The 27237-nt window shown below is 42.0% G+C and overlaps 1 protein-coding gene and 1 long non-coding RNA gene across 2 annotated transcripts; one reads left to right on the top strand and one right to left on the bottom strand.

The window, feature by feature from the left end:
* Positions 1 to 1248: 1248 nt before the first annotated feature.
* On the bottom strand, positions 1249 to 15430 carry LOC146829772 (uncharacterized). The gene is made up of 3 exons (XM_085606729.1): positions 15001 to 15430; positions 1977 to 2157; positions 1249 to 1882 (listed from the first exon to the last, which is right to left on the bottom strand). Exons 1-3 carry the CDS (start codon positions 15090 to 15092, stop codon positions 1682 to 1684), a joined length of 474 nt encoding a protein of 157 aa, XP_085462855.1. The 5' UTR covers positions 15093 to 15430; the 3' UTR covers positions 1249 to 1681.
* On the top strand, positions 15291 to 24606 carry LOC146829771 (uncharacterized). Its single transcript, XR_014962046.1, has 3 exons — positions 15291 to 15421; positions 19680 to 19716; positions 24275 to 24606. It is a non-coding gene; the product is annotated as an uncharacterized LOC146829771 (long non-coding RNA).
* Positions 24607 to 27237: the final 2631 nt, after the last annotated feature.

The following is a 27237-nucleotide window of genomic DNA, read 5'->3' as shown; positions in this document are numbered from 1 at the left end:
TTGATTCTCCTTTTCAATTAAATTAGACTTCCTTTTCCCGTAGGCTGCTGTATGGTCATCATGGTTGGGGTTGTAGTCCTCCTGGCTTGTAGTTGTTTCCTCTATTTTGTTTATATTGAAAAGATATGTGGTTTGGCACACTGCTGATTAGCAGCACCTTAAAGGGTTTTACGGAATTCAAATCAGTATTGCACCATAATTTATACCATTGTGTCGAAATGTTTGACCAGTCCTTGCACCATGGTGCTCCGTACCATAAATACGCCCATCCAAAGGGCAAGAAAATGCTGCAACACAGTGCAAAATGTCCTGATGCTACACTGCCACAATGCAGAATTGCATCAGAACTCATAATTATGCCCATTAGAGAATAATGGAGATGTCTAAGGGCACTCCAAGAGTATGTGAGAGCAGAGTTATTTGGGGGACTTTTACTTACATCTGTAGTGAATGCACAGGAAAATGGGATGGTAGAAGGGAACATCACTTTTCACTTAAGCTGGGGGAGCATTTTCTGGTCCCCACTTTGCTCCAGTTTGCAGGATTTTGAGGGAAGAGAGTAGCATTTTCTGGTAGCCCCTACTGCATAGCACAAGGCTAAGAATCCAGCATCTCTGATCACAGAATTATCAGGCTCAGAGCATTGAGACCCAATTATTCTGGACATGCCATAGACACCACTAATCTCATAGCTACCCAGAGGATTATGCCACAGGATGTTTATCTAGGCAACTAGAGCCTTGGTGAGTGTCCTCCAGCTGACCAAGGATGATTCTATGTACCTCATTGAGGTCAGACTAAGGCAGTATGAAAGCTGCTTGAAGGCTTCTCGGACACACCTAGATGATTTGAAGTGGATGTAGTGTCTTCAGACAAATCTGATTGATGTGTCTATAGACCAAATGAGGATCTCCAAGGTTCCATCTGTAGATGAGCAAGGGCAGAATGAGGGTCTCTAAGGGCATGCTTCTCTTCCATTTTCATTTCGCACAATTTCATCAAACAGTTTGTACTTATACTCATTTGTGGAGCCTTGCTTAGTTCTACTATGCGTCTTGAAACTGGACCAAGTACGACCCCTTTAGCAAGTGACTATCAGTTGTAGCTGTTTCAAACTGTTACATTCTTCTCAAGGAAGTAAATTTGGAGGTACAAGAGGCTGAGAAATTATCAGACATGCAGGAATGTAATAACATGTTGTCCAATCATTGCATATCTCTATAAAAATAGAAGAATGATGATGCATGTAAACTTCAAATCTTTACACTGCACAAATGTATAATGTACACAGATTCTCTGAAGCAGGACTATTGTCTCTCAGTGTGGTTTCTCCCTCCATCTGAATTCACCATCTTTACAATAAATATTCTGGTGTGCGTTTCAAAATACATTCAGTACTGCCCCTGGTAGGCACTAGCAATCATTTGGTTTCTAAATGTTTGTCTCATCAGTAGTTCAGGTCAATGGGAATCCTTAGTCTGGTCTATGGTTCTTCAATCCTGGTGCTCCAATGTCATAAAAAATATACCAGCCAGAAGTTTGTCATGTGACTGTTCCTCTTCCTATAAACAGATGTGTGGTGTGCAACAGTGTTCAGAGGCAGTGGCTGGAAGTTAGCTGTCTTCAGTCAACGGGCCTCTCTGGGCAATTGGATTTACTGGCTGATTGACTTACAGATTTTTCAAGATCCTCTTGCCTCCTGGAGTATGCCAGTCATATATTTAATGGCTTCATCCTCCCTCAAATGGGCAGGGTTGTGGTTTGATTGTAGTTGCAGGTCCATGGTGAGCAGCTGAGTCTTTTCACAGCACTTTAGTGCAGCAGTTCCAGTCAGGTGCACTTCAGTCAGAGTCTTTCCAGTTTCACACTCACCTGGGCACATCTGTAACAGAAAAGTATATTTTAGGGGAATGAGGGCGCACCTTTCCTGCGTGCACGACCATCAGCGCTCCAGCACTCTCTCTCCTCCCACTTACCATGCTATAGGAGGCTCCCCAGGATGGAAAGCGAAATCGCAGAGGACAGAAGCGGAGCTGACATTCTACAGACTTCCTCAAGACCTCGTGAGGTGAGTCCATGCCACAACAAAGAGTCAAGGTGGTAGGGACTCTTTTTCCATGGTGGTGGTGGAGGAAGTTTTCACACATTAATGATGACCTGGTAAAATTAAAAAAATGTACTTATTTAAAACACAGAGGTTGTGCGTCTCAGCCCACTGATATTTCGGCCCACCCTCCTGCTAGAGGTCAAGATAACTGGAGATAAAGAAAAAGAAAAGATTAAAAGGAGAAAAGTAAGATTAAACGGAATAAGAAGAAGCACTGTGGACATTCATTATAGAATGGTCCAGTGAGGGTTTGATATAAGCAGAAAAAGGCTGTGTACAACAAGCACAAAATGCCAAATCAATCCACCTCCATGCCGGCACCTAAAGTGAGATGCAAGGTGCAGATAAACATGCATTACAGAATGGAATTTAAAACAAAGGCAGGCCAATATGGAGAGTATCCTGGACAATAGAAAATGTTAGAGCCAGAAAGTACTGAGGACATGTCGGGCTTCATACGCTCGATACATCTTTAAGTACAGAACAGAAAGCAGATTCTCAAGATGCCCAAGAGATTAGAAAAAAAAGATACAGACCCTGCTCAAAGTAGTCATTTGGACTGCCTTAAACAATGTCCGCTATTTCGAAAGCAGCAGCAGCCGTCTTATGACCCCTCAGCGCCACTACATATTACTATACCTATGGAAAAGCAGGCCTGCCTTCTACCTCCAGTTCAAGTCCCATCCAAAAGCCAAAATGGGATATCAGAGATTTTAAGCAGCAAAATCCAGTCCCTGGTGATCCACTCAACAGCTCCTTTATCATCAGGCCTTTTCTTATCAAGGAAAAATAATAGAAATAATACAGAAGAAGCATCATTAGGTGAGGGTTGGCATCTGAACCAGCGACCGAGAGCCGACGCAGCAAAGGTTGGAAGATGGGAAAAAGAGGATAGCTCGGTTAAGGATAGGTTAATTACAATACTAGGTGAGATCAGTGATCTGAAAACATCTCAAGCGCATGAGATTGCCATGCTGCACAAGCACCTTACTAAACTGGAGGTGAGCATGTCCAATACGCCAAAAAGACTAGATGAACCTGAGAATCGCATCTCAGAATTAGAAGATACATTGATTGTAATACAACAAGAATTAACTACAATGGATAAGAGTAAAAAGGAGATGGATCTCAAGATGCAGAACATAGAGAATTATAACAGACGCTGCAATCTTCGACTGGTCGGCATACCGGAAGGAGTGGAAGGCACCCAGATCCCCATATGGACTGAGACACTTTTAAAGAAAGCAATATCAGAACTCAAGGGGAATCTAACAATCACTAGGGCTCATAGAGTCCCAGCCCATAGATAGATGAATTCAAAATATCCTGCATGATCTTAATAAACTTCACTGACTATCGGGTTCAGGGAACAGATATTAATCACTGCAGTAGGCAGGAGAACTTATTCCACTGCAGAATTCTCACATTTCAAGATTTTTTCGGATATGTCAGCAGCAACAGCACGCCAAAGGAAGGAGTTTGTTAGAATGATAGATCAGTTTAAGGAGAAGGGGGTTCAAGCTTTAATAGCCCAACAATCCAAGCTCAAAGTTCTTAATAAGGGTAAATTTTTTTTTATACTTGGACGTTCAAGAAGCATTAATGAAACTGCCTAATATTTCAAAATGACCACTGGCTGAAATGAAATGAACATAGGAAATAGAGAGAATTGTAATGGTTGGGCATAACAAAGGTCATCTGGGGATGGGAGGGGAGAGGTGGAGTGCAAGAAGGATGCAATACCATGGCAACCAGGGTCAACTAGGGGGAAGAGGGAAATGTGGACAATCCGTCTTCTGGAGTGTGCATGGGGTAAAAAGGGTGGTGGATGTAATAGGGGGTTGCAAAATAAAAAGGACAGTTTTTAGTTAATTGTTGAGGTAAGATAAAGTCAGATCAAATATGGAAAAAGAAGGTCAAACCAATGATAGATGACAAGGGGTTTAATCTCAAGGATTCGGAAAAAACGTAAAAAGGAAGACAGCAACTTATTAAGAATAGCAAAGAAAAAAGGGGAAATATCTTCAAATCACAATCAAGGTCACTTTATGAAGTGTAGATTACATTCTCATAGGACTTCCTCTATGCAAGCCATGCAGGATTCAATATTGCACAAAGCACAAGACACTTTTCGATAAAATGCACCTTTGTATTGGGTCTTGGATAAGGATAAAAGGGGAAAAAATGCTGAAAAGCAAGGGAACATTTTAGTTTGTATATATTGTCATCTGATGCTCTTTAAATAATATAATGACACATATGCCTTTGATGGATATTATGGAGTCTCAAAGAAACATAATGGACAGGACACTTTTTGAGATTGTTTATTATTACAGTAAAAGCACTAGACACTTTAGTTCGCTAAACTACCTAAGTAAGCATGTCAGGTAAAGAAATGCTATGAGAACTATCATTGAATATTAATGGACTTAATAATAGGCGTAAAACTAGGGTAGTAGAAAGCTGGCTAAAAGGATATAATACAGATGTTATATTACTGCAGGAAACTCATTTAAAGAACACAAATAACCCATATAAAGACCTCCAAAAATGGCCCGGATTTCAATGCCAATCGATTGATAATTTTGCATAGAAAGGGGTAGGGATATGCATTGGTAAGCATACACCTTTTCAAATAACGGCTATGCAGACGGACTCTGGGGTGAAGGTGGGCATTTATGAATGGGCAACTGAATGAATCACACATAACTATTGCAGCAATTTATGCCCCAATCTTTGATCACCCTCTCCCATTATTAGAACTGAAGCAGGTCTTGACCGCTATTCTGGGCCAAGTTATTTTAGGGAGTGATTTTAATTTTCTTCAAGACCCACTAATAGATTCATCGGCCATAGCCCGATGGCAAAATAAGCCACAAATAGCCTTAGCCTTAGCAAACTATAAAAGAGATGAAGGAAGTGACCCGATTTGGGTAACCCGAGTCACTTGAAACCACCTCTCAGCCTTCCATACAAATTAAAAGTCAAACAGACAGTAGGGAATACAAACCAACATATTTATTCAGATACACTTCAGTGGAGCCCAGTTTGCCCCGTCTCTTCGGATTGCTGCAGAGGGACTTACATCAGCAAACATGGAGATACAATATGTACAATTCAGAACCAATGAAGGCACACCCAGAATGGAAATTTCTAGGCAGGAGCAGCTACACAAAGAAGTGCAGAAGGATATGTTTTGATCCTGAGATCAGAAAAAAACTATCTCTTACTCAAGGTCGTTCCGTTCGTGCCCACTGCTAGACTAGTGGGAGAAGGCCTCTATCTAGTGGGAAAGATATGCGCTAATGAGAACAGTGCATTCATAGGAAAAAAGCAAGGCCCAACCTTGGAGAAACGAGAGCTACCAAAAGCTGAGTTTTACTGAAGAAAAGGTTAGTTTCAATCATGGTTCCAAGTAGTAGCCAAACATAAAATGTTGCTGCAAATGCTAACTTACATAGAACAATATATGAGCAACACAGTGAAAACATTTTTAATTCTAACAGAGATCTAGACTTGATTGATCCATGGTGCACACTACTCCCCAAGAAGCAGGAATTTTCATGTGTCTCAGCAAAGTACAATACTGCTACCCGAATATATAATTTTCTAGTTACACAGGGATGAGATTGATCAATCATGAATATATTCCAAACGCTTACTCAGATCATGCACTGGTTAAGATGGAAGTTTCCAGAATTGGTGCTAAGAGAATGCCTAGACATTGTATTTCAATAATATTAATTTGGAGAGCACAGAATGGTATGCAGAAGTATTGGAAGAGATTATAAATTTCTCTTAAATTAATACTGATACCACTAGTATAGTGATTGCCTGGGAAGCTTTTGAGGCCTGCCTCAGAGGTTATATTACATCTAAAGAGATTCAACAGGAGAAAAAGGATTTAGAAGCTAGACAAGAGCAAGTGAATAGGAAATATCTGAAACTTAGAAATAATGTTAAAAACATGCATTCAAGCAAGCAGAATTACATAAACAGGATTTTTACTACGCACAGGGCAGTATTCCTAATACTGTCTAGCGACAGCTGCTGTATGAAGAAAGTGAATACACTGGAAGACTTTTAGCGTGGACAGCTAAAGATTGACAGGTGTGAAATAGAATTTCATCTTTAGCAAATATTGAATCGAAAGAGCAGATAACTAACCCTACTTAGATTGGAAAGGCATTTTTAAAACATTATTAGAAAATATACCAAACAGATCAGTAAAGTGTGGCTAATCATCTTAATGTGTTCTTAGACAAACTCCATATTCCAACTCTATTAAATGAATAAAGTCAAATTCTACCATCTGAATTTTACCTAGAGGAAATAGATAGGGTTGTAAACTCAGCCGCTAATGGTAAATCGGCTCGGGAAGATGGCCCACCAAGTGAGTTATGTAAGAAATTCGCCCCAATAATAAATACATAAATATTAAAGCTACTAATTATATTTTAAAGGGTGGAGAACCTCCGCCGTCCTTTAGCACCGCTCTTATAGTTAGTCTTGTAACGAAAAATAAGGATCCAGAAATAATAATTCTTATAAGCCTATACGTGTACTAAATGTAGATTATAGCATTTTTACAAAACTTTTAGCAAATAGACATAAGAGTGTCATAGGCTCACTTATTTATAGAGATCCATGTGGTTTAGTAGCAGGCTGACAGCTTTTTACAAATACATATTTTTTAATAGAAGCTTTCGATTATATGACCCAGAACAAAATCTCGGCTCAGGTCAAGTTTTTGGATGCCAAGAAGAGATCTAGTGTCCTGGGAAAGCCACTTTTTAATACTCAAAAGATTCGGATTTCCCAAAAATTTTGTACAAATATTAGCTTATCTACATGTGGATGCTGAGGCACAAATAAATATCAATTCCAACAATGTTAGCCGATGAAAAGTGAATAGAGGCACTCGTCAGGGATGTCCCATCTCCCAGATAATTTTCCCTTCGTTTATAGAACCGCTGGCCATACCCATTAGGCAAAAAGAAATAACATCGGCCCCGCTGCCAGGCAAGACAAATATAAAATTATATGCAGACGTAATTTTGTTTTTTCTTAAACCGGGAGAGTACATTCAGAGGATATAGAATAAATAACGCCAAGACTGAAATTTTGCTCTGCAACTGCTCGCAGGATACCTTAATATCAGAATTTAAACTTTTCATCAGCAAAAAAACAAAACGGTATTTAGGTATATTTCTTTCTGAAATTGGGATTGATCTATATACCCTAAATTATGTTCCAATAATACAAAAGATTAAGCGCCTATTTATAAATTGGAACCAACTACCCATTTGAATAGTAGGACGTGTTAGTTTAACTCGCTTGTCAATTTTACCTTAGTTTAACTTTTTATTTTAGGCAATCGCTTACGTATTGCAAGCGTCCGTCTTCAAGAAATAGATACGTTATTTCCATCCTTTATGTGGGCAAACAAGATTTGAGATTAGCACTAGCCACTTTATGTATATCAATTAAGGAAGGTGGCTTGGCCCTCTACAATATAAGAGAATATTATTATGCAAATTGTGCACATTATTGACACAGAATTGTTGCATGATTGTTGCAAGTCCGACCAAGTTTGTGAAGCTATGCATGCGTGTCTCTGTTTTACCTAGTGACATGTTATACAAAAATAAACATACCCATTTTTGAACACCTGTGTTTCAAACAGCATACTCTGTAAATATGTGTACAAAAAGGTGTATGCTAATAATATAGGCCACATGAATATTCAATAGTATATTTGAGGGGCTCCGTAACACCTATATGTATAAGACATGTCTGCTTGTGCAACCAAATGTCAGAGCAGTGCTAAGAAGATTTGACCGATTATAGGGGAAGTTACCCCTCTTTTTAAGCTACCATCTTCAGATACATAATAAATGTGAGAATACATACACAAGAAGACATATACCTCAGGTTAAGGCTGCTCATTTCTAAGTGCTGCGCTGTGTCATTTAGGTGCGGTACTCATTTTAAATATTACCCTTTTTCTGTCTCTGTGTTAAAATTATTTTAGATATTCTCCCCTGTTTTTAATAGGTCACCCTTACCCGCATTGTAAATTGTGCCCTCACCGCTGCTTTTAGCGGATCCTCCATAGCGCGTTTTGCGCCCTTTTCGTGAATTCTCGGCGCCATCTTGGGTGGGGGACGCTGTTAGGACGCCCGGCGACGTAGCGCTACAGCTGTCAGGGGTCAGGTGGATTAGCTAGAGCCCTATTTAGTTCTCACATGCAGGCGCGCAGCGCTTGCGCGTGGCGTGTGTGCCGTAGTAACGCCGGAGTCACGCCAGAGTCCAGCCCGTCTGCGCCCGTCCGCGCTAAGGACGGGCTGGATGGCGGGGAGACAATATATATTGATCATGCAACTACTGGGACCGGTTACACGAGGCAGGAATTTATTACTCTGAAGCTGCCTATGCTCCCCTGTCACCATGGGTATGCTCCGGAAGGGTGTTTGACCTCCCCTAACTGCCATTGTTTCCGGTCTTCTACCTCGGAGTTGACTCCTGTTGCTGTAACTTCATCCATAGCTTTGAGTCCCAAGCCAGGAACTAGCCTGAGGAGCGATAAGGGGTTCCTCGTAAATGCGAGGTCATTTATTAAGAATAATCTTGCCTTCAAGGATTTTGTATTGGCCAGAGAACCCGCCTGGGTCTTCATAACAGAAACCTGGGCAAAGGATTCCTCGGGCCCTGACCTGGTTGAGGCAGTACCAGATGGCTACACCTTAGTGAGGATGGACAGAGTGGGTCGTAAGGGAGGAGGGCTTGGTATCCTTTATAGGGACCACCTTTCCTGCCATATCACTCCCCTAGAGGACTTTCAAGACTCATTTGAGGCCCTTCAGTTCTCCATTAATGGACCTTATGTAGTGGCGTTTATGGGCTTTCTCATCTATAGACCCCCGGGGACCAAAACTGATTTTGGTGATCAAGTGCTCAATATTCTAGAGTCACATTTTGGCTGCGAGCACCTTACGGTTCTTGGGGATGTAAACTTCCATTTGGAGAACTTGGAGTCAACCGAAACTTCATCTTTATTGGATATTTTCTCCGGTTGTGGGCTGAGACAGTTAGTTAAAGGCCCTACCCATCAGGCCGGACATACGCTTGATGGGGTATTCTCCAATGACATTCGGCTGGTTACTGAGATTCCCTTCCCTCTCTCCTGGTCTGACCATTATGCGATCCCTTTGGTCTTAACAACTGTCCTGATCAGCAGTAAGGGAAATGGGCCTAGCAAGATGGAATCGAGACGTAACCTAAAAAATCTAACTAACAATGTGCTAGCTCCTAGACTGTCGAGTCTAACGATCTCTCCAGAGGAGGATGTAAGTTCTGCAGTTGAGAGGATGGAGAATGTGATTAAAACAGCTCTTGATGAATTGGCACCGGCCACCTCGCGCTACTCTGCTAGAAAAAGTCCCTCGGCCCCGTGGTTCTCTGTATCACTAAGACTTCTCAGGCAGGGACTACGGAGACAGGAACGTCTCTGGAGGACCAGCTGGGACTTGTGTGAGAGGGATGGTCATAAAATCATCCTAAAGAAATATAAGATGGAGGTAATAAGAACTAAACAAGAGTATTTCACCTCTCTTACTACCTCTCTTTCCTCACCGAAAGATCTTTTCAAGATTGTTGACACGCTTATTTCATTGAAGACGCCTGATCCTGTGGTTTTTTTAACTCTAAGATCGTGGATATACATTCAGCATTAGAGCTTCAAAAGTTAACCTTATCTACCTCCCTATGCACTCCTGTCACTCTGTCAACATTACCTGAGGAGGGGCTTTTAGGGGGTCTGTCTAGTTTTCCACCCATCTCCTTACAGGAACTTGAAGTTCTCTTGACTAAGGTTAGGTCGGGGTCTCCATTAGACCCTTGCCCTTTGAAACGTCTCAAACAATGTAAGGAGTGCTTTCTGCCTCCCTTACTGGATATTATGAACAGGGCAATGAAGGATGGGATTTTCCCCTCTCAATGGAAGAAAGCGGTGGTAAAACCTCTGTTAAAGAAAGCTACGTTAGACCCTGGGGTTCTTAAAAACTTCCGCCATATTTCGCTGCTCCCAGCCCCTGCAAAGATGTTGGAAACTCATCTCAACCATCATCTTGCAGTCTTTCTGGAAACCTCTGGTCGGTTAGATCACTCGCAGCATGGATTTAGGAGAGAACACAGTACGGAGTCCGCCCTTACTATTGTGCTTGACAACATTCGCACCAGAGTAGATAAGGGTCAGACTACTCTCCTTATCCTGTTGGATCTTTCGGCTGCGTTTGATACCCTGTCTCCCTCAGTTTTAACATCCAGGCTGAGAGAGATAGGGGTGGAGGGGCCCGCACTTAGTTTGCTGGCCTCCTTCCTCAACCAGAGGGAACAGAGAGTAAAGCTGGGGGTGTTTTTGTCTCCATCCCTTCCTGTGCTTTGTGGGGTCCCCCAGGGGTCGGCATTAAGTCCGACCCTTTTCAACATCTATGTGACCCCACTTGCCAGGCTTATTAGATCTTATGGGATGGAGGTAATCTCCTATGCTGATGACACACAGATATTGCTGTCTTTCGCCCAACCTGCCATCTCGGCTGCTTCCAACTTTAGAAATTGTATGGAAGCAGTTGCTCAATGGATGATCTGCAATTCATTGAAGCTTAATGGCGAAAAGACAGAGATTCTTGTGTTTGGAGGAAAGGAGGATTTCTGTTCGGCCCACTGGTGGCCTACTTCATTGGGTGCGTGTCCGACTCCAACGACCCTGGCTAGAAATTTAGGAGTCATGATTGACCCTACCCTGGGGATGGACCAACAGGTAAAGAGGACCATTTCCACTTGTTGGGGCCTAATAAACATCTTCCGGAGGATTAGACATTATTTGTCTCTTCAAGCCACAAAACAAATCGTCTTGACACTGATAGGCTCCAGACTGGATTACTGTAATGCCCTCTATTTAGGCATTAACAAGGGCCTGTTAACACGACTACAAATGGTGCAGAATGCTGCGGCTAAGTTTGTACTGGACTTGCCCAAACGGGCCTCTGCTCAGGCTGCCAGAAGGTCGTTGCATTGGCTCCCTATTGAGGCCAGAATCTCTTTTAAGTCTTTGAGTCTGATCTACGGGGCTCTGGCCACTAATAGGTCTGGAGGCTTAAGGGACTTGTTGGCCCCCTATACACCTTCCAGAACCCTTCGTTCGGCCAACAAATCTTTGCTATCAGTCCCCCGAGTTCGTAAAGCTAAGTGGGGTGGCAGAGCTTTTTCAACTTTGGCCCCTAAGCTGTGGAACACTCTGCCAGTGGAAATTACATCTCTTCCCTCCATGCAAGCCTTCAGGAAGGCCCTTAAGACATGGCTATTTGCCATTGCCTACCCTTAGTTTTGATCAGTCTTTTTATGAATTTTCTTTGGTTAGGCGCCTTGATGCCTTCGGGCTTAGTTGCGCGATTACAAGTTTTCTTTCATTCATTCATTCATTCATTCATTCATTCATTCATTCATTCATTCACAAGAGCATGCAGACCTTTAAATGTGACAGCTTGCACTTAACATTTGAGTACAGAAAGAGGAGAGAGAAGTACAGAAAGAAGCAAGAAAGTTGCAGAAACAGGCAAATGAGGTGCTGAAAGAGGGACCAGTGGTGCAGACAGAAGCAAGAGAGGTCCAGAATGAGGGAAGAAGATTAGAGAAAGAGGACAGAGGGTGCAGAAAATTGCAAAAGAGGAGCAGAAAGAAGCAAGAGCAGTGCAGAAAGAACTAACAGAGATGCAGAAAGAGGCAAGAAGTGTGCAGAAAGAGGCAAGAAGGGTGCAGAACATAGCAAAAGAGGTGGAGAAAGAAGCAAGAGGGTACAGACAGAAGCAAGAAAGGTGCAGAAAGAAGAAATAGGGGTGCAGAAAAACACAAGAGGGGTGCACACTTTAAAAGAGAGGGGCAGAATGAAACAACAGAGGTGCAGAAAGAGGCAATAGAGTTGCAGAAACAGGCAAAAGTGGTGCAGGAAGTAGCAAGAGTAGTACAAAAAGAACAAACTGAGGCGCAGAAAGAGGCAAGACGGGTGCAGAAAGAGGAAAGAGGGGTACAGAAATTAGAAAGAAAGGTGCAGAAAAAAGCAAGAGCAATGCAGAAAGAAACAATAGAGGGACAGAAAGACAATAGGGATACAGAAAGATGCAAGTGAAGTGCAGAAAGAAGCAACAGTAGTAAAAAAGGAGGCAAGAGAATTGCAGAAAGAGGCACAAGAGTTGCAGAAGTGGGCAAAAGAGGTGCGGGAAGAAGCAAGAGCAGTGCAGAAAGAACCAACAGAGGTACATAAACATACAAGAGGGGTGCAGAGAGAGGCAAGTGATGTGCAGAAAGAAGCAAGAGCAGTGCGGAAAGAACCAAGAGAGGTGCAGAAACAGAAAAGAGGGGTGCAGAAATAGATAAGAGAACTGCAGAAAGAGGCAAGAGAGTTGCAGAAACAAGTAAAAGAGGTGCAGAATAAATGAACATGGATGCACAAAGAGGCAAGAGAGGTGCAGAAATAGGGTAGAAGAGTGCAGAAAGAGGTAAGGGGGTGCAGAAAGAAGCAAGAGAGGTGCATAAAGAAGCAAGTGAAGTGCAGAAAGAAGCAACAGAAGTGCATAAAGATGCAAGAGGGGTTACAAAAAGAAGATAGAGAAATGCCGATAGAAGCAACAGAGGTGCAGAAGGAGGCAAGATAATTGCATAAGGAAACAAGAGAGTTGGAGGAACAGGAAAAAGAGGTGCTGAAAGAAGCAAGAGCAGTGCGAAAGAACCAACAGAAGTGCAGAAGAGGGGTGCAGAAGGAGGCACAAACAATTGCAGACAGAAGTACAATAGGTGCAGAAAGAGCAAATGGGTCACAGAAAGAGGCTAAAGAGGTGTAGAAAGAGGCAAGAGAGGTCATAAAATAGGGAAGAAGGGTGCAGAAAGAGGAAAGGAAGGGGTTGGACTAGCTCTGGGGACCCACCTATGGGAGGGTGTGGCTACACCCATTTCCTTTGTCCAGTTTCATGCCAGAGCAGGGTCTGGAAGCCCCTGAACCGGTTTGAGCTGGACTGTGCACAGGGACACCAAATGTGACCCCAGTGCAGGACTTCAAATCACTCTGAGAGTGCTCCCACCCAGCCCCAGTAGACATCAGCCTGCCTGGGAGGTGGTTACACCTCCCTGTGACAGGAAACCTATTGTCCAGGCCTCCCCTGCTGGAGTTTCGGCCAGCAGTTGGAGGCCAGACCCGTGTCTGTGGCTGCAGCATCCATTTTGTGATGACAGGGCTCAGTTAAGTTGGTACCGGGTATACCGGTGCTGTAATGTCCCTCCCTCTAGAAGGGTGGGATCATATTCTCACATCAGGAATTGATATGGGGTATGGTTCCAAGGTGTTTGACAACAAACATGACATGTTTCCGTGCAACCAGTCCAAAGTTAGCATTAACCATTTGGTTATGATGGACTTAAGAGTATATGGTCAGGCTGCACCACTGACAACCCCGGAGAAGAGATTCCAAAGGCTGCAGAGGGGCTCAGCTCATACCTGGGAACCCTCTCACATATAACCAAGCACCCTCGCTTCAGGATTGATAAGGCCTGCCATAGGGGTGACTGATAGGTTTCTATGTGCAGTGAAAGGTGAGGTATGGTGTGTGAGAAGTTGGCCTGGTATATGCTGTCCACGAGTTATAGTGGGCACCCTGTACCAGTCCAAACAACCATGTTACATCCTGCTTTTCCTTATTCTCTGTCCTTCTTCTGTGTTTGTTCTAAGCCCCTCAGCCTGTATCTGTGATGTCACCTAAGAGTTCCTTTTGTGTATGTTTGATTCTACTGCCAGTTAGATCTGAGGCTGAGCAGCAGGGCAGCTGCTCCCGGTGGGGCTTAACTGGGTTTTAAACTGGGCCTTAACTGAGCTTTAACTGGATCTTAACTGTGGCCTGTATCCTGTACAATGATTCCTGATTATTGAAAATAAACCTACATCTGGATGCAGCAACACAAGGACTCATCTGTATTTTATGAAATGTTACACTGGCGACGATGTGACGGAAGAAACCACGCGTGATCAAAGAAATTTAGAAGAGAAACTAGAAGAAATTAAATGAACCTCATGTCCAACCCTTTGAGTGCCCCACCGGTGTCTACAACAACTTACCGCCTGAAGTAAGTTGGGTTGGGGACATGTTAAAGTACGCCTAAACATTAGATGTCACCTGCTTTTTGAAATCTACTTTTACATGGAATTTGCACCTTGATTTTGAGACTCACACATCTTAAAAAAGGAGGAGATTTGATTTGATTAACCTTGGATCTTACTGCCACGTGTTTAAAAGGGTGTGTGTTACCTGAAGTCTGTGCACTCTACTTTAAGTGTTTGTACTTTAGTCGACTTTCTGGAGACTTTTACATATCTGGAAAAAGAAAACTGTGCCTCCAGCTGGAAAGTCAGTCCTAACTCAACTTTAAATTAAAAGAAAAGGAGAAGACAAACTGCCGGTTTTACACAGGACGTGCGATATTTGTTTGGACGTGTTTGTGCAGTGTTTTCACTATGAATAACTGATAGAAAGTGAACAGTGCTTGATTCACACAGTGGAGGTAATTTTCTAGCACCGGTAAGCTAAAACAGGTGAGACATTATTATTAGTTGAGCAACCTTCAAATTCTACAAACTTTTACTTATCTGGGAACGAGATCGCTCATTTTTATTAAGTGTTCGCAGACAGCATGAAAGAAAGCTTTATTTGGTTTTGAGAACTGTTTGCTATTTCGCTGGTGAGCATTTCAGCTGAACTTCCTCAGCACATTTTGGGCGGATTTTGCAACATTTAAAATAAGAAAAAAAGAGCATCGCTTACAGTATATTGAATTAACGATGCTCTTACCTCATGTAGTGACGGTTGTTACATCCGGAGAGAAGATGCATTTTTTGAGTAGTTCCAGCGTTCTGAAAGTTGTCCTGCTCGAGCTCTTCCATGACGTCTTTATTCTTCCTGGAATGCAATTACATGACTGCACTGGAAGGACTCATCATCGCGCAAGGTCACGCAGCGTGAACTTGCGTAGCAGCCATCTTCTTTTCACTTTTTGTAGTGTTGTTGCCTGGTACCATAGCAACATGATAATTTCGCCCACATTTACTCAAAGAGTGTCTGCCTTTCTCCCGACGTTGGAGGTATTCATTTTGCTTTCGCCAAGGCGGACAGAGCTGTGCATATCATTATGACTTCTTCAAGTATGACTTTACTTTTTGTCTTCCTGGTGCCACGTATCAGAGGAGTAGCTCTCTCCAAAATTCAGACTACGGTGACTACCTTTATTATTTTAGTTTATTATGTTTTAAATGTTGTGGATTTAATTATGCATATTTGTTAAGTTATGCAGTGTATTGTTTGCGCTGTAATTTATGCTTGTGTACATTTTCCAATTATTTTGTGTGATGAGTTTTGAAGGAATAGATTCTATTATTGCGTAGTTTTTTTTTGGTGCCACAATTGTGCTCAACCTTCGTTGAGGTGCTCATTTGCTTTCATTTTGTGATGCGTTTTGAGATATTTATTTAACGTGCATGTATGCGGAGCCAGTTTCACGCTCATTACCTAGTGAGGTGCTCCATTGGTAATGGGCCATTTAGGGCTCAGTGTTCATTTTGAGCCATAGGGACGCCAGTTTATTTCTGAAAATTGGTTGTTCTTGTGGATTTATTTAACGTGCATTTATGCGGAATCACATTAGTGCTCAAAGTGTTTTTGAGGTGTTCATGGTTATGGAGATTGGTTGCTCCAGTGTTTGGACGTTTAGATATGTATTGTCGCTGAGCCACATCGGTGCTCATTTTTGAGGTGCTCCATTATTTTCAAGTTTAAGGGTAAAGAGCCATAGTGTGCTCAGTTATATTCGTGCTCGCTTTCATGTTTGGAGTCTTAGTGCTTCTCTGTTTATATGAACCACGTATGTGCTCTAATGTTTTAGAGGAGTTCATATTCATTTATTAATTGATGATGAGGTTTTGGGAGAAGTGTTCTCCATTTCAATTTTTAAGAAGTTTGGGAGAAGTGTTCTCTATTTCAATTTTTAAGAAGTTTGGGAGAAGTGTTCTCCATTTCAATTTTTAAGACGTTTGAGAGAAGTGTTCTCCATTTCAATTTTAAGAAGTTTTGGGACTTGAGTGTCCCAGTTCAGAAATGCTTAATTGGATTTTCCCCAAGGGAGGGGGATGGTGATCAATTCATCTAAATGGCCTTATATTTGAAAATTCATCTAAATGGCCTTATATTTGAAAATGTTGTTGTACTTATGAATATATTATAAATGTTTTCTATTTGATCTTTATCCTTTTCTATTTACCTTGCGAAGAGGGTTTACTTTGTAGGTGCTGTATGTCCTATCACTTGCTTTCCTTCTTTCCGTTGTTTCCGTACGTCTCTTATTTCTGTCAAGGAGGGAGATGTGTTACATCCTGCTTTTCCTTCTTCTCTGTCCTTCTGTGTTTGTTCTAAGCCCCTCAGCCTGTATCTGTGATGTCACCTAAGAATTCCTTTTGTGTATGTTTGATTCTACTGCCAGTTAGATCTGAGGCTGAGCAGCAGGGCAGCTGCTCCCGGTGGGGCTTAACTGGGTTTTAAACTGGGCCTTAACTGAGCTTTAACTGGATCTTAACTGGGGCCTGTATCCTGTACATTGATTCCTGATTATTGAAAATAAACCTACATCTTGATGCAGCAACCCAAGGACTCATCTTTATTTTATGGAATGTTACAAACCACTTATTGGTTATAGGTAAAAGATAACCTTTATTGAAAGCTATCCTAGTGGTAGCTATGGAGAGCAGCCTTCGGGCTAGGCCTTGAAGGAATGATAAGCAGGTTGGTTTACCAGTCTACAATCTCTTGAATGGCTAAATGAAAGACAACAACACCAGGTATATATATATAAAATATATGTATTTATTTCTAAAATACACTACTTGTCTTTTTATGAGACTAGAGATCAAAACACATAAGTTACACTTCAAATATTACAGTAAAATAGCACAAATACACGTCAGGCCCTAGGGGCGAGCCAAACCATATACTAAAATAGTGGTATAAGAACCACGACTTAGCTAGACACAAGGCCTAGAGCCTGTGCAATCACTGGGACCCCATGGAACCACCCAGGGTAGTGACACAGGGGACCCACTGGGGCTGTGTTCAGTGTGAGAACACAGCCGCAAGCTCCCATTAGCTTCTATGGGGAAAGTCGCGGTTAGACTTTTAAAGATTAGGGACACTTAGAAATGTGTCAGGACCAAACCCTTTAGTTCTAGGGTCAACACCCATGGGAGCAATGGAGTACTTGTGTTACCTCACCCAGGGAAGCCAGGTGCATAGTTGTCAAATTGTGTCGGGTCGCGTTGTCGATTTCCATGGGAGCAAGTAAAGAAGTGCTGCTGCCGGGAAGATGCGAAGTGTCCAAAGAGATCCAAGCCTGGATCGAAGTCGAGAAGAACCTGAAAGCAGAGGGGATAGAGTCGGGGTCACTTGCCAGTGAGCAGGAGGATGATAGGCAAATGCCCACTGAAGTCGGGTGATTTCAGGTGAAGAAGGTTAAGCTTGACACTTCAGCCATGAGGAACAGGAGGCATCGAGGATGACCAGGAGCTGGATTCAAGCAGACCCACGAAGGAAGTCGAGTGCTGCAGCATTGGTGCCCGGATTGGACACAACAAGCATTGGCAACAGCAACCCATGCAGAACGGAGAAATATGCTTTGGTACAGACCAACAAGGTCTGGGGGACTCACCACTTGGTTGGCAGTAAGGCACATCTGGAGCAACCAGAGAAGCCCAAGGAAAATCAAAATTGCCTTCACAGAGACCCAACAGTTGACAGACCAGGGATCGCGAAGGAGCCTCGAGAGGAAAAACAAAATGGCGATCCACGGGTCACTCTTGGTGACTAGGCCAACAATCTTTAGTGGATTGTTTGCTTGAGGTGGGGGCTACAAGTGACCCCACGCATGACTTCAAGAGACATCAAGAAGTCAATGCACTTGCAAAAGTGCACGGTGACCAGGAGTTCCAGTTCGACACTACTCACGAGGGCTGAGGGTCTCAGTTTTGCTGGGGACTCGGGTCGGCCTCTGAGATGTCTAGAAATAATCTTCCTGGCCTGCAAATACTTTGGAGTCTGGCAGGAGATTTGGAAATGCAGACAGGCAAAATGCTTCATTGGTACCTACAAAGCAGGGGAGTCACTCCTTGACCCCAAGGGAGATTTCTTCAGTCCTCTAGTCTTTAGTAGGGCATTGAAGTTCCAGGATTCAGCTTCAGAGTTTTATCCAGGGATATCAAAAGTTCTAGTTACAGGGGTTTCTTACTTATACCTAAGGAAGGGGTTGGACTAGCTCTGGGGACCCACCTATGGGAGGGTTTGGAAAGAAGGGTGGCTACACCAATTTCCTTTGTCCAGTTTCATGACAGAGCAGGGGCTGGAAGCCCCTGAGCTGGTTTGAGCTGGACTATGCACAGGGACACCAAATTTGCCCCCTTGCAGGACTTCAAAGTACTCAGAAAGTGCTCCCACCCAGCCCCAATACACATAATCCTGTCTGGGAGGTGGTTACACCTCCCTGTGACAGGAAACCTATTGTCCTGGCCTCCCCTGATGGAGTTTCAGTCAGCAGCAGGAGGCCAGACCAATGTCTGTGGCTGCTGCATCCATTTTGTGATGCCATGGCTCTGTTAAGTTTCTACCGGGTATACCAGTACTACCATGTCTCTCCCTCAAGAAGGGTGGGGTCATATTCTCAAAACAAGAATTGATGTGGGGGTATGATTCCAAGGTGTTTGACACCAAATACGACATATTTCCGTGCAGCCAGTCCAGAGTTAGCATTAACCGTTTTAGATATAATGCACTTAAGAGTATATGGTCAGGCTGCACTACTGACAACCCCAGAGAAGAGATTCTGAAGGCTGCAGAGGGGCTCAGCTCATGCCTGGGCACCCTCTCACATATAGCCAAGCACCCTGCCTTCATGATTGATAAGGCGTGTCATAGGGGTGACTGATAGTTTTCTTTGTGCAGTATGAAGTGAGATATAGTGAACATGTACCTCAGTAAGGGGAGCATGCACCACCTTACCCAGGCTGCAGTAGCAGACCTGTGGTGTCATTTTGGAGGTTTTCCCAGGGGTTGCACAACACATGCTTCAGACCCTGGTAGGCCCCTGCAGTACCAATGCCCTGGGTACATAGTATACCATATACTAGGGACTCACAAGGGTACCCCAGAATCCAGTCTGGAGTGTACCTAAAGTACATGCAATCAATTTAGAGAGGAAGCAGCTAGGCTGGGACCCTGAATAGCAGGGTCCCAGCCAGACTGAAGTCGAAAAACAGTGAAACACCAGCAAAAAGTTGGGGTAACCATGTGAAGCGGATCTTCTGTCCTACACATTAGATAACTTATATTAGCAGGGGAACTTGGGAAGCCTACTACTCTTCTGACTTCTGGTGTTGTTTGTCTAGTTGAGATGAGAAGATTTCACTTAGCTTGTTTATTTTCTTTTACTGTTTCAGGATCCTGTTTTGTGGCTATGATGCAAGAAAGATTGTGGTAAGTGTTTTCTTATTTATTCAATTTTGAGTTGGTTATATTTATTCTCCCCTTTATCTATTGTACTCACGGTGTAAGGACCGCTCTTTTGATCTTTACAGTTTCATTTTTAATGTGCTGCTTTAAACCTTCTTTTCACTGAACTACCGATTGAGCTCTTCACAAGTTGTAGCATTGAGGAAACAATAGGATTCTCCTGAACTCTATTTCTGTAGTTTTTATTTTAAATGAAGTTACTCGATGACAGTTCTAATTTTATTTTGTCTCTGCTAGTTTGTGCTGTCACCCTATTTTGAATTAACTGGAGCTTGAAATTTCTTTTACTAAGCGAATTCCAACTACGCGGCGCGTTGACAGGTAGCACCCGAGTTAGATGGCTTCTTTAACCTTGCTGACAAAAAACAGATGGTTAAGCCTCTTTCACACGCGGTAAAGCATTCACGGTGAAAAGAACATTTCCGGGCTAACTTCCATTAATCAAGCGTATTAACTTTCTTGCTTATACCGCGAGTTTACAAAAATAAAAGCACTTGGGAATTCTTTGAGGAGTGCTATTATTTTAACGTTCAATTTCTGCAGTGACATACATTTGATTATTTTTAAATACACTGACCTTATTTCACAATGCATGTGTATTCCGACTAAACTAAACCCGATTTTTAAAAGCAACTACCCTAACTGACTTTTGTGACGCCTCAGGAACAGGTGTTCTCTCAGTAATTTCTTCAGTGAAGTGCGCTGTGGAATGTTGAGGCACACTTCACCTGACTTTATTTCAAAAGACTAGACTGCTAAACAGCAATATTCTGTAGCAGTGTTAGGCAGCCATGTTACAGTTTCTGTGGTGCCAACTAGCGCTCCAGCTAAGGGGATAAACTGTCTTCAGCTGAGTTTGTGAGGGGGAAATAGTGGCCAGAGTGAGATGGTATGGAGGAAACCAACCGCGAATCCTGATAAACACACAGACTCCTTGTCCTCCAGTGCCCCAGAGGAGACTAGCACATAGGTGACTCCACCTGAAAAGTTTGAGTTAACAGGTACTTCTGCCCCTGTGCCAGCAGTTTATTTGGTCTGAAGGATGCACACCCTCTGTCTGAGAACTCCAAAACATACTCCTGGAAGGTAGATTATCTTGCCCAAATTTGTTCTGATCTCTTTAACAGGGATATGTCGGATTTTCCCCTGCAATGTGCCAATATGCGCTCTATCCAACCTGCTTGTCACTGAGAATCGCTTGGTGTGACTGCCGCACATCTGCTATGCTGGTTTCCACTTGGTCACTCCTGGGATTGGTTTACCATGATGGTGAAACCCAAGGTTAATAATCCACTGTCCATTGTTGACAGGACTCTTGAAAGCGTCCATTATCTTGAATCAACCCTTCAAATTCACTCTACATGGTATGACAAGGTGCTTGAGGCTATCATGGACACCAGAACCTCCCCGGAGTCCAGCCTTTTTATGGTCTCTCTAGATTTAAATTTGCTATGAGCTGAGAACCGCAAATTAGCAGACAGAGTGGGTGAAAAGAGTCAGGCCTGACTACATTGAGACCAACAGTGCAGTACCTACAGGAATGGTGAACACAGAAGTAAGAGGGGCGCATATACAGAGACATCTAAAAGATAGTATGAGTTTGTGCAGGCAAATAATGCAACTCAGCCAACACTTCCACAATTCCAGGCTTCTTCAGAGCTGTAGACATAACAAAATAACAAAATCACCACAATGTACAAAATCAAAAAATGAAAAGAGAAGTAATGCCATACAATAACACATGTACAAAACATGTAAAACAAAAGGCTGTATTCTCGAATAGATCTTAGATCTCCAAAATATTGACAAATACAAGGACAATAGATGATAATTCTCTACACTAGACACGACTAACACTCAACCATAAATATATATAAATAGTTATTACATAAAAAATGGCAAGCTACAAGCCTATGTTAAAAACCCCATCGTAAAACCATTAATAAAGATCAGCAGAAAGAATAAGAAAGGAGACAAAAGAAACAAACTTACAAAAATAATAGTAAATTAATAGAACAGAAGACCAATCAGTGAAAAGAGAAAGACAAGACAAATACTCAACCAAAAACGAGAAGAGAAAATAAGAGAGGAAACTCCCTGCTAACTTTTACGGCAAGCATATGAATGCACCATAACCACATAGTGCCCTGAGTTAATGATGCCTCGTGGTTTAACAATTCAAGTAAAGCAACTATCGCAAGTATGTAAAACCTCACACGGGATATTAATTTATCAAATCATAATGTTACTGCTCATACATATTATGGCAGCACAAAACCCCTAACCAAAGAAAGGCGGTCAATCTTGTGATATAAAAACAAGCGTACTAATTTGCAGCTAATAAAGTACATTTTAGGATTTATACCTATCTAATCATAGTCCAGAGAGTGTTATCTAGTACCTAGTAACTAACCAGTCAATCGCAGTCAAACTAGGACAGTCGGACATCGCGACTAAAGGCTGAAAATACAGAATTGAAATTGATACCCAACTAGTAATAGTCCAATGAGTGCTACTGGGTATTAACCCAAGCATTAGAATTAAGGCTTCATGTGGAATTTTCATGTGTTTCTAAAAAAATATAAACACACCAAACAGATATTGACTACAGTAAGTAAATGCTAAGAAGCACCAAAAGGTATGCGTGTCTCAAAAACCGCCACACCTACAGATCTAGTGCAACTAATCTTTAAAGTAAGGAATATGGGAAGCCGTTCATGTCAAAATTACAGATCTCCATATAAGGCACCTCCTGAAATGCATAGAGTGCTCCAAAATAAATTTCACACACACCAGGATGAATGTAAATTGTGTCAAAACAAATATGAAACCTGGCAGAGTGAATGTGCTACTTAGTGATTAATATGAATAATACACACTCAGAATTGAATAAGAGATATAATGAAATATATATCAGTCAAACTAAAATGAATATGGCCCTCACTGTAAATAATATAGCTATCACTGAAGCGAATGCAATATGCATCAAGAAGAATTGTACATTTCTTGAATTAACGTACATATGCCAAGATGAATATGACGTACATTGAAATGTATATTACAGATTGAAATGGATATAAGTTACTGAAATGAATATGTTATATTATGAAAATAATATTATGCACATTGAAAATAATATAACATACACTGAGATGAACATTACACATGTTGCAATGAATATGAATTGCTTTGAAATTAATGTTACTCAGATTGCAATGAATATGAGAGATACAGAAATTAATAGGAGATGATTTAAAATAAATATGGCTTGTGTTGTAATTAATATAAGCCCTATTGAATCGAAATTGGTAAGCTTTAAAATGAGTATGACCAAAGCTGAAATTCTCATGACATCCATCAAAATTAATATGGCATGCCTTGAAAATAATATGATATATATTCAAATAAATATAATATATATTAAAAAGGGTCAGTTGCATCTTAAAATGAACATGACAAATGTTAATATGAATATGACATCCATTGAAATAAATATAACATTGATTGAAAGAAATAGGACACATTACAATGAATATGGCATGTGTTGATATAAATATAAGCTTTATTAAAACAAATTTGACATGATTTAAAATGAATATGAGTAATGTTGCAATTAACATGACATTTATCACAATGAATATGGCTTGCACTAAAAAAAGTATGATTCACATTAAATTGAATATGATATGTGTTGAAATGGATATGACTCATGTTAACATTAAAAAAAGAAGTATTCATATGAATGTGATATTCAGTGAAAGGAATATGTCACATGCTAAGATGAATGTGACATGTGTTGAAATGAATATGAGTCTCATTTGAATAAATGTAACTTGCTTGAAAATGAATATGACCAATGCTGAAATAAACTGGCCTCTGGCAAAATAAATATGACATGCTTTGAAATGTTTATGATAAGCATTGAAATGAATATCACATATTTTGAAATGGATATGACTCATGTTAAAATTAATATGACACGTTGTATTATTAATATTACATCCACTGAATTGAATATGACATGATTTAAAAGGAATATAACACATATTAAAATGAATATAATATATGTTGAAATGAATACAAACTTTATTGAAATGAATTTGACATGTTTTAAAATGAATATAAGTAAAGTTAAAATAAACATGACATTGATCAAAATGAATACGGCTTGCATTGAAAGTAATATGATACGCATTGACACGATCATAATATGTGTTGAAATGGTTATAATTCATGTTAAAATCAATCTAAGATATGTTAATATCAATGAAACATCAATTGAAAGGAATATGACACATGCTAAGATGAATATGACACGCATTGAAATAAATATGAGCCCCTTTGAAATTAATTCAGCATGCCTTAAAATGAATATGACCCATGCTGAAATTATAATGAAACTTGCAAAATGAATATGGTATGCTTTAAAATGAATATGATACACATCAAAATTAATATTGCCTCCATTGAAATGAATATGGCTTATTTTGAAATATAACACATGTTAAAATTATTATTGCAGATACTCCGGAGCTCTGCATCGTCAATGAGACCTCCAGGAGTTTACTGAGGGGCCCCGCTGGACAAAGCCACCGTCATTGACACCAAACATTGCCTGCTGACGAAACCCGCATGACATTGAGAGAAAAAGAACCAAAAAAGTGACTACGTCCAAGGGTAAAGTTTTGACCGGCCCAAACCCCCAAGTGCATCTGATCCGCTTTTCATCATGGTGGGCCTGAATTTTGAATTGGTCCTGGTCTGGTGCATCCAGATAGCTGCAATTAGCACTTTTAACTTTTTGCCGCTAGAAAGCACAGTTTTACATTTAATCTTTGAAAATGTATGTCTCCAGTTCCCTACATTGGATCTTTGTCTTTTTGGTGTCATTTTAATCATAAAAATATTTCCTATTTTAATAAATTGGTGTTGGACTTTTATTGTCTGTAGTGTCTTTTTTATTTAGTGTATTGGTGCTTTACACACCTGTCTCCTAAGATAACTTTGCCTGCTCGTAACCAGCTATCAAGGGTTGAGCAGGGGAATAACTTATCAAGACCTTGACTGGGCCTTATATTGTTATTGTGGCGTTAATACTAGCAGTAGATACCTACTTTCACCTACTACCAAACCACCATCCAACAATCGCACACCCCAATCCATTGCTGGCCTTGCTCGGCAGTCCCCACGCTGCAGCCAAGGAGGGAGAGAGTCTGTGGCATGCACACAGTTGGCATGGGAGGAGATCCGTAGAAGGCTGGGTTGCCCAATACTCTATTCCACTGAACAATCCTTGCATCACTTCACTTTAATACTGCTGACTAAAGACAAAGTTGTCCTGTAGAGGTTGACTAAATGGGGGATCCACTGACTAAGTAAGCTATTCCATACCATCCAATTTTTAGGTTTCCCAAAAGCTGATTTGCCCCTGATGGGCACAATCACCTACTTTTGCTTTCGTGCATTGAGTGGAGAGCACTATCATCTGTTTCCTGAGGAGCTGCTGAATCCAAGATATTAACCATGTTCTGAAATCAGGCGTGCAATGTCTGTAGGGCTAAAAGGGCTTTAGGTCCCTTCTTTCGTGTGTCTCAGCCCGGGCTGCTGCAGCTCCAGCTGCTGGGGCAGATAAGTGCTAGAAGTACTGGCTTTAGGTGATTCCACTTATTTCTGTACAGTTTGGGACATCAAAATACTGGTGCTGCCGGTAGACATCCTGTCAGCTGGCAACCCGAATCAGGAGACTGAAAGTTTGTTGCAGGATCAGCACTTCATTTATTTACTCCATTCTCAATCCCTGATTGATACCATAATAGCAATAGTTTAGCTTATATCTGAAACCCTACGGCAGCCGTCAATTCAAAGGTGAGTTACTCCAGGTGCCTGGGATTACATCCTGCATTCAGACAACTCCCTCCTCATTCTCACCCTTCACTTTTACGATCACCCTGCACTCACAGCAGTCCCACAGCACTCACACTGCTCACCAGGCACTCAAACTCCTTCACCCTCCTCCTACCCTGCACTCACACTTGCACACCGCTCACCCTGCACGTACATGACACTCCACTCACTTGTAACTTTCACTGCTCACCCTACACTCACAGTGATCACACTGCACTCATGCTGTTACCCTGCACTCATACCATTCACCCTGCTCCTAACCTGCACTCATACTTGCACACCACTCACCCTGCACGCATATAACACTCCACTCACCTGTAACTTTCACTGCTCACCCTACACTCATAGCAATCACACTGCACTCACGATGTTACCCTGCACTCATACTGTTCATCCTTCTCTTACCCTTCAATCACACAAGCACACTGCTCACCCTGCACTCACAGCGACCACACTGCACTCATTCTCCTTGCTTTGAACTCAAGCCGTCCTCCCTCACCTTACCCTGCAGTCACATGAGCACACTGCTCACCCTGCACTCATAGTGAATACACTGCACTCATGCCACTCACCAATTACTCACGCTTTTCAGCCTGCACTTACACGATCACACTACTCACCTTGCACTCATTTGATGCTTCACTCACCTGTCACTCTCATGGCTCACTCTGCAATCTTACTCAAACAAGCACATCAATCACTATGCATTAATTCCTCTCACTCTGTTCTTTCACCTGCACCTAAACTCATCTGTCACATCACTCACCCTGCAGTCACTCCTCTCACCCTCTTCTCACACTGTCACATCGCTCACTGTGCACTGATAGGTACTCCTTTCATTCAGGCAGCTCACCATTCACTCACATGGGCACAGCCGTCACCCTACACTCACACCATGCAAATAAGCACAGCACTCACTCTGCACTCACACCACTCACCTGCACTTCCTCTTCTCATCCTGCACTCACACAGAAAAACCTCTCAGCCTGCATTCCATATAGGCAATCTGTTCATCCTGCCTGCACACACCACTCACTCTGCAGTAACTCCTCTCACCATGCACTCACCCGTCACTCTCACAGACCACCCTTCATTTTCACCGCTCACCCTGAACCACACACAGGTACACCACTCACCCTGCATTTAAACTGCTCATACCACCCTGCATTCACTTCTCTCACTCTGCACGCACTCCTCTCACCCGACACTCACATGGGCCCTCCTCTAACATTGCATTTAGCTCACCCAACCCTCACATTGGCACATTTCTTACCCTACACTCGCACCACTCACGCTGCACTCCTTCATACTATTCACCATCACCAAGCACTTAAATGATCATACCTCTTATCCTGCACATATGAAAATGACACAACTCTCAAGAATATAAACATATTTCTATAAAGGCACCCACAGAATACCTGCTCTTTCCAAAGTAGTAAATGCCTACTAAATTCCATCTGCAACAACGGGGCTGGTGCAAGAGGGGAGAGCGGACTGAGAATGTGGGAGGCACAAGGTTTGGCACACAATCCTCAATCCAGCACCATATCCAAAGCCTCAGCCCTACAATGGGAGGCT

This window comes from Triturus cristatus, chromosome 5_2, assembly GCF_964204655.1.
Source record: "Triturus cristatus chromosome 5_2, aTriCri1.1, whole genome shotgun sequence".
NCBI lineage: Eukaryota > Metazoa > Chordata > Amphibia > Caudata > Salamandridae > Triturus > Triturus cristatus.
Note: the sequence above shows the minus strand (reverse complement) of the source record. Positions and strands in the feature narration are given on the sequence as shown.